Source organism: Chinchilla lanigera, unplaced genomic scaffold (assembly GCF_000276665.1).
Source record: "Chinchilla lanigera isolate Chin_1 unplaced genomic scaffold, ChiLan1.0 scaffold00166, whole genome shotgun sequence".
Lineage (NCBI taxonomy): Eukaryota > Metazoa > Chordata > Mammalia > Rodentia > Chinchillidae > Chinchilla > Chinchilla lanigera.
The window spans coordinates 1,044,943-1,052,944 of NW_004955567.1; the positions used below are offsets into that span (position 1 = coordinate 1,044,943).

Below are 8,002 nucleotides of genomic sequence, written 5' to 3' on the forward strand. Positions count from 1 at the left end.
CGACCCCGGGACCTCGCTGGCCCCGCTGCTCTGACCCTGCCCGCCCGCCCGCAGAGGAGGAGCCCGCCGAGGAGGAGGAGGAAGGTGAGCCGCGGGCGGCGGGCGGCGGCGGGTCCCGGCGACGTGCTCTGACGCTGTCCCTCTCTCCGCCCGCCTGGCTGCCCGCTCCCCGCCCCGCTTCTCCCCCCAGCCCCGGAGGAGCCGGAGCCGGAGGCAGAGCGAGGTGACCACGGCGCTTCGTCTCGGGAGCGACGGCCGCCCGCCCCGCCCCGCCCCGTCCCCGCCGGCCCTTTAGCCCCGGGCGCCGCGCCCTCTGGTGGCCGCGAAGGGAAACGGCCCCCAGCCTCGGCCCTTTCCCTTCCTAAAGGGCCGGACCCCAAGCCTCCCGCCGCCCGCTCCGCAAGGCTTGGGTGTGTGCCGGGCGCCTCCCGCGCCCTCCGCCATATACATTCGAAGGTTGGGGACAACGGGGGCGGCCGGATCCCAGAGGGGGAGGGCTGGGACCGGGCCGAGAGGGGCGGCGTCCCTCACCGCTGGGTCTGCAGCAAGAGGAGCTCTGCCGTGTACGTGGGGCGGGCCTGGGGGCCTGGACGCTGGGGTCCCCATACCGGTGCTGAATGTATATCTGATGCGTGTGACCCCCCTCCCGTCTGTGCCCCCCACTTCCCTGTGCCCCTCTCCCGTGCCCTGCCCCAGAACTCCCCCTGGGGGGTCTTTCCCTGGCTCCTGGGGGTGGAGGGCTGCACCCCCAGACTCTTACTAATGATCTCTTTGTATCCCCCTCATCGACAGAAGAGGAGCGCCCCAAACCGAGGTGAGAGCCTGGGGCGGTGGGACCCCATCACATCCTCCTGTATCCCCACCCCCGAGACAGGGTGCAGGAACGGGGGCGGGGTGCAGTCAGGGGACGGCCGCCAGCCCCCCGCCTTAGCGAGCCTCCCGGGCCTCCCTGCCCGACTCGCACGCCCGGCCCGGACAGCCAGGTCCCCACAGCAAGCAGGCGCCAGCCGGTGGGGGTGGAGGTGCCGTCGCGGGCCGAGTGAGCGAGCAGGCAGGGCACAGGGCGGCCCGGGCCATTCTGATGTGAGGTGCTGCCGGCGGCAGGGCGTGGAGACAGCAGACAGACAGGAGTCCAGGCAGGCGGTGTGCAGGAGCAGAAGCTCCCGGGTCATGCAGAGGCCTGGGGGCGCGAAAGCTTGGGGCACCACCACATGGGGTGTGTGGGGGGAGGGGAGAGGTTGGCAGGGCCAAGAGAGGAAGCTTTTCCCCCACTCATGGGCTCTGCCCCCTCTGTCCACGCAGCCGTCCGGTGGTGCCTCCCTTGATCCCGCCCAAGATCCCGGAAGGGGAGCGCGTGGACTTCGATGTAAGTAGCAGACAGCGGCCCTGCGGCAGGCCTCGGGAGGGCAGCCCTGGGGCACCCCCCCACCCCCCGCCCGCCCGCGCCGCTGGCCTGGGAAGCCCGCTGCCCGCTGCTGGCACCTGTGGCCGGCCAACGCTGCCCTCCCCATTCCGTTCCCGTCCCGTCCCGCAGGACATCCACCGGAAGCGCATGGAGAAGGACCTCCTGGAGCTGCAGACACTCATCGACGTGCACTTCGAGCAGCGCAAGAAGGAGGAGGAAGAGCTGGTGGCGCTGAAGGATCGCATCGTGAGTAGGGGTGCCCGGGCGCCTTCCCTGTGCACTGGGCCGTCTCCTGGTTCTTGGTGGTACTGGGGGTGGAACCCAGGGCCTTTGCACTAGCCACATCCCCAGACCGTTTTATTTTTTATTTTGAGATAAGTCCTCTTGCCTCAGCCTCCCCAGTGCTGGGATCGCAGGCATGCACCACCATGCCCAGCTGTATCTTCCTCTCCACCCACCGCAGAGGGCTGGCTGGCTGGGTGGTGGGCTCCGCCCCCTCACTCCCCTGCTTCCCCAGGAGCGGCGCCGGGCGGAGAGGGCTGAGCAGCAGCGCTTCAGGACCGAGAAGGAGCGTGAGCGGCAGGCCAAGCTGGCGGTGGGTGCCATCCCTCCCTGGGGAGGCTGGATGTGACTTGTTCTTCGGTGCTGCATTCCCTTTTCTGATATTCTCTGTGTCTCCGAGGAAGCCCCTCTGCTGTAGGACTTCCTGCTGGAAGCCCAGGCATCAGTAAGGGGACTCCATTGCCTCATGTAGAAAGTCAAGGTCCAGCTTCAGGCATGGCTGGATCAAGCAACTCACACAATGGCCCCAAAACTACACTTTTCTCCTAGTGTTTGGCCCACATTTCTGTGAATGTGTGGCTGACCATTTCTTCCTGGTTTGCCTGGGGCTTTCCCAGGTTTAGCCCAGAAAATCCTGGGGTTCTGCAGGGGCCGCTCACCCTTGTCCCATGGCCATCAGCGCTCTGGTTTAAACGCCCTTTGTAGTGTCCTCTGGGCAGAGCTGGGAGGCACCAGACTGAGCACTGGCCTGGTGGCGCTGGCGCGGAGTGTGGGGAGTTGGCCGGGTGCAGGTGGCGCTGGCTTGGCATTCAGAGGCGAGTCCCCACCCTGCACTCCAGGAGGGGGTAGGGGGCTGGCACAGCAGTGGCCCCTGGAGGGTCTACACCTCCGTCCCAGAATGCGAGTGTGTACCGCACACGGTGAAGGGGACATTGCAGGTCCATGGAGTTTCGGGTCCTGCCTGTGTGTGTGAGAGAGAGAGAGACTGAGGGCTGAACCAGGACCTTCGCACTGACCTGCATCCCCAGCCCCATTTTAGTTTTTATTTTCAGGGTCTTGCTAAGTCAGTAACTTTCCCAGGCTGGGCTCAAACTTGCCATCCTCCTGTCTCAGCCTCCCAGAGACACCAGGCCCAGCGAAGGCCTGGAGGTGGCGGGGGCGGGGGGGATGGCCCTGCATCCTCTGGCCGAGCTCGTCATAAGGTCCGGGGTCCTCTCAGAGGGAGGTGGGAGGGCCAGGGCCAGAGAGAGGTGAGGCCTGAGGATGGGGAAGGAAGCACAAGACCCCGTACCGGCCTCTAGAGCCGGAGCAGGGCAGCCTCCTCTGCGGTGCGGGAGGGGCCGGGCCGTGCGTACCCGGTGTGAGCCAGGAGCCCCCTCTGGCCCGCAGAACTGTGAGTCAGTCAGTTTGCACCCGTCATCCTGGCACTCTAGGAGGCTGAGGCAGGAGGACCGCAGGCTGGAGCTCAGCCAGGGCAACTTAGCCAGTTAGTGATTCTGTCTCAAAATAAAGAAGGGCTGGGGGTGTAGCTCAGTGTGAAGGCCCTGGGTTCAGTACCCACCACCACCAAGGAAACAAAATCTCATCATCGTTGGTTACCAAGTGTGCAAATTACAGTGATGATGGGAACCTCCTTAGAGTAGGCGTGGGCCGTGCAGGACACCGGCCGGCCGCACTTCCCTGCCCTCCCTTGGGGCCAGGTCCGCCGGGCCCCCTGCTCTGGCGCAGGCGGTGCTGTGTCAGCCTCCTTTGCCCCCTCGCCTGCTGGGTGCCTGTTCTGAGCCCCGAGGACGCACCCTCGTCTCCCCGGACAAAGGGAGCCCGAGGCTGAGAGCTTCGAGTCTGCGCGGAGGTCACAGCGGAGCGGGCCTCACCCCGGGCTGGGCGGACAGAAGGAGCGGTCACCCACACCCCGGCCCCACCCGCTTCACTGAGCAGGCCTCCGGCCTCGCTGCAGGCGCGGGGCTGAGTCTGGGTCCCCGCAGGAGGAGAAGATGCGGAAGGAGGAGGAGGAGGCCAAGAAGCGCGCGGAGGATGACGCCAAGAAGAAGAAGGTGCTGTCCAACATGGGGGCCCACTTCGGGGGTTACCTGGTCAAGGTGAGCCCGCCTGGGGAGCCCGAGGCCTGCGTCCCAAGGGCCGGTGGGGAAGGCCTGGAATTCGGGTTCTGCGTGGAGGAGGGGGCCGGGGTGCAGACTGTGTGGGTGCCGCCCTGGTGGCACACTTGGGTGCTGCGGGCATCTGGAGGCCCAGCCCCGCCGTGCTCTTCGCCTCAGGCGGAGCAGAAGCGGGGCAAGCGGCAGACCGGGCGGGAGACGAAGCTGCGGATCCTTTCGGAGCGGAAGAAGCCGCTGAACATCGACCACATGGGGGAGGAGCAGCTCAGGTCAGTGTCCTGCCAGGGTGGTCCCGGCGGGGGGCCCAGGGTCCTCTCGGAGGGGTGGGGCCGGGCCAGCCCTGCGGGGGTGACTGGTGTGCAGCCCCCTGTGCGCCCCGCGGGCCCTGCGGCGGTGTCACCGGGACACAGGTGTGGCTCCCGAACTAGAGGGCTCTGTCCTTAGTGAGGAGCTGCGTGCTCAGCACGGCCCCGGCTTTTGTCTGAGTTAGAGCTGGAGTCTGGTGAGCACTGCCCAGCTCCGGTGCCCTCCCCGTCCTAGGCCAGGCCTGCTGCCTCCTGGGAGCCAGCACAGGCCAGCAGAGGTCTCTCCTTCAGAGGCTAGGGTGTGCGTGTTAGGGGTGGTGGTGCACCCTTGTGATCTCAGCTGTCTGCGAGGCTGAGGCAGCAGGATCTCAAGTTCCAGCCCAGCCTGTGCAATAGTAAAAAAAAAAAAAAAAAATGGTGGAAGTGGGGGACATAGCTCAGTGCCAAGGCGCAGGGTTCAATCCCTCCTGTCACCCCCACCGAAAGAAAGAGAACATCACACAGTGCGGGGCGCAGTCCCTCCTGCCGCCATGACAGGCCCCGCTCCGAGCCCAGAGCCCCAGAGCCCCTGGGCCTGGCTGTGGCCCGGCCCCTCACCCCGTCCTGTCCTCGGCACTGCCCCTCACCTGGCAGGGAGAAGGCCCAGGAGCTGTCAGACTGGATCCACCAGCTGGAGTCTGAGAAGTTTGACCTGATGGCGAAGCTGAAGCAGCAGAAATATGAGGTGGGACTTGTTGCCTCTTTGGGGCACTGGGTCGGTGGTGGGGGACGGGGTGGGCGCTGCCCCTCAGGGTCACCCTAGCCTGTCCCTCTGTCCCCAGATCAACGTTCTGTACAACCGCATCAGCCACGCGCAGAAGTTGTAAGTGTGACGGGAGCGGCAGCTCCCCGCTTCCCTGTGTCCCTGAAATCCCTGGTTCTTGTGGTGGCTGATGGAGACCTTGGTCCCCCGAGGACATGTGGCACCACTGGGACAGCTTTGGTTGTCACAGCGGAAGGGGGGGTGCTGGCATCTAGCAGTGAAGCCTCCTGGGGGCCGCAGGACAGTCCTTCCACGTGGCGCGGCCCCAGGCAGCAGTGCCAGGCCAGGGCCCCATCCCTCAGCTCCGCCAGGCCCTCCTGCTCAAGGTCCCCCACGCTTGGGTCCCCGACACCGGTGTCCCCCACCCTGTCCTCGTGACATTTTTCAGCCCCACGTGCGTCTCCAGACTCACCTTGGATCTCCCAGGCCATGTGGTCAGCAGCCCCCAGCCTGTCCCTCCGCCTGGCAGGGCCACCTGCAGGCCTTTGCTTCCTCTTCCAGGGGTGGGGGAGGCACTTCCTGGGGCTAGGGGCCTGGGTCCCACAGCAGAGGCTGGGGTGTCCCTCCTGACACCCCATCCTCCCCCAGCCGGAAAGGCGCAGGAAAGGGCCGCGTTGGAGGCCGCTGGAAGTGAGGAAGCCAGGACGTGACCCCCTGGGGGACCCCGGGAGCTGGCAGAGAGTTTGTCTCATCTGTAGCTTGAAATAAATGTCCCCTGGAGCACCTGCTGAGCGCTGGACTTTGTTATTAGTACGCAGCTGGTTGATGAGCACAAGTGGCTGTAGCTCGGAAGAGTCAACAAGAGTCACGGAAATGAAGCTGGGTGTGGTGGCGCACGCCTGTAGTCCAAGCTCACAGAAGACTGAGGCAGGAGGGGCACTGCGAATTCAAGGCCAGCCTGGGCTACATAATGAGACCCTGTGTCCAACAGGCAAAACCAACCCAAAACAAAACAATACCAAATGTCCTGGTGCAGCCTCACGCCCCTCCGGGGGAGCATCACTTGGGAAGTGGTGTGGTTCTTCCAAAGGGGAAATGGACCTAACCACATGCCCCAGCACTTCCTCTGCTTGGCCATGCCGTGAGAACTGAAAGCACGTACTCATGCAAAACCTGCCCCGCGCTGTTCACTCAGCATTGTTCTTCTTCCCGAAGGTGGAGCCAGCCTGAGTGTCCATTGTGGGTGAATGCAAGTTGGTCCACCTGCAAAAAATTTTTTTTTCCAGTACCAGGAATCGAACTGACGACCTTGCGCTTGCCAGACAGGCACTGTGCCGCTGAGCTAAATCCCCAGCCCCTCACCTGCAAAATTTACACACACTCAGCAGACTCAATCCCATCACCCTACTCAGTTACAGGAGATGCTGGGAAACATTATCCTTGGTGGCCTGCTGAACCCTACTTACAAGCTGGGGTTCCAGGTAGGTGTGCTGGTGCACCCCTGGAATCCCAGCACTCAGGGAGGCTGAGGCCGGAGGATTGCAAGTTGGAGTCCAGCCTGACCCAAATTAGGGTTTGGTGAGACCCTGCTCAAATTCAAAGAAGGACTGGGCTGCGAAGGCTCTGGGTTCAATCCTCAGACACACACACACACACACACACACACACACACACACACACACCCACCCACCCCAGGGTTCCACTTCCTGGGCAGTCTCTGCCTTGAGGCCCATCCCCAAATCTACTGCTTCTCTGTCCGCCGTAGGCAGCTTGTCTTGCAATATGGTTGCTGGAGCTCCAGCAGTCACGTCTGCTTGCCGGGAGGAAAGACTGCAGAAGCAAGAGGACTGGAAATGTGCCCCCTCTGCAGAATTGGCGCCCTGACAAAGGCGTCTTGTGGGCTTCCTCATGTTGCGGAGGAGACTGGGTCGTTGTCCTGGTCTTTAGTTAGCTGATGCTTTTCCATCCCCAGTAAAGTCAGGGCTCAGTTACTGAGTGAGGAGACAGCAGTCTGCAGCCCATCGCACTCTGTTACCCGGCAAACGGACACAGGCCCTGCACACACAGCTCACCCAGCCCTCCCCAAGGACAGTCACCCCGTGTCCTTGGAGGTCAGGGCAGACCTGTTACGCGTAACATAGCTTGGCTGTCTCTAGATGGTCTGCCGCCTGCACACACCAAAATCAAGGCAGCTTCTCAGTGCGCCCTAAATCCACAGTGGTGAAGAAATGGGGAAAATGTAATAAGAGTAATAAACACAAACCAGGCATAGCGGCACGCACCTGTCATCTCGGCACTTGGGAGGCTGAGGCAGGAGGATCAGTGTGAGTTGAAGGCCAGCCTGGGCTACATAGTGAGTTAAGGCCAGCTTGAGTTATAAAGTGAGACCCTGTCTCAAAAAACAAACAAACAAAAACTTAGAGCGATCCTCCTGCCTTAGCCTCCCGAGTGCTGAGATTACAGATGTTCACCACTAGGCCCAGGTTAGAAAACATGGTTTTACACATTGAGATCCAATCCCTTTTCTGTAATCATGGTGGCTCGGACTCTGCCTTTGCGGGAGGGCTTCTTTCTGTCCCTGTATTAGGAGGTGATGGTTGAGACGATGCTGTTCCTAGGAAGACTAATTATGTCAAAGCCTCCTTCCTGTCCCTGTGTCTGGGGACCCAGTTTGAGTGTCCTGACAGCCACAGGCAGGTCTCTGGGAAACAGTGGGTGTTTCTAAAAGTAGAATTTCCTCCTAAATTTAAACTGTTCATTTGCCCAATGAACTCTTCTGGGGACAGTTGTGAAATAACAGATCAGAACCGGCTTATCCTACTCTCGGCTGCATCTATGCAGACAGGAGCTGGTTTCAGTTCCCCGCGGTGGGAGCCGTCTGTCAGTGCAATCAAGTGTATCCTTTTGTGTCCTCACAGGGAAGAAGGAACACTGTCTTCATCTCTCTGAGGTTATTTTCACCAGCAGGGAGGAGGTCCCAAGTGCCCAGGCTAAGCTGTGTAATTCTGCTGTTAGAGTGGAGAGGAAGCAGCTAACAGACCTTCACCATCAAAAAGAGGAGGACAGGAGAGCGCTTTATCAAGTAGCTTGTGAAGGTGCCTCGACACCGCCGCGGAGTCACCCACGCATCTGGTAGCTCATCTACACCATC

At 62.2% G+C, this 8,002-nt stretch overlaps 1 protein-coding gene across 4 annotated transcripts in view; it reads left to right on the forward strand.

The window, feature by feature from the left end:
- Positions 1–5,639, forward strand: part of Tnnt1 (troponin T type 1 (skeletal, slow)) — a 10,957-nt gene extending 5,318 nt beyond the window's left edge. For 2 of the 4 annotated variants that reach the window (XM_013509280.1, XM_005413353.2), the window contains exons 4-14: positions 55–84; positions 191–223; positions 793–814; positions 1,303–1,366; positions 1,535–1,651; positions 1,923–2,000; positions 3,673–3,786; positions 3,964–4,073; positions 4,743–4,833; positions 4,931–4,971; positions 5,500–5,639. In XM_013509280.1, the coding sequence (XP_013364734.1) occupies positions 55–84; positions 191–223; positions 793–814; positions 1,303–1,366; positions 1,535–1,651; positions 1,923–2,000; positions 3,673–3,786; positions 3,964–4,073; positions 4,743–4,833; positions 4,931–4,971; positions 5,500–5,545 (746 nt within the window). In that variant the 3' untranslated portion in view covers positions 5,546–5,639. The remainder of the gene's footprint in view (positions 1–54; positions 85–190; positions 224–792; positions 815–1,302; positions 1,367–1,534; positions 1,652–1,922; positions 2,001–3,672; positions 3,787–3,963; positions 4,074–4,742; positions 4,834–4,930; positions 4,972–5,499) is intronic. The other 2 variants (XM_013509279.1, XM_005413354.2) reach the window with 2 other exon arrangements.
- The last annotated feature ends 2,363 nt before the right edge of the window (positions 5,640–8,002 follow it).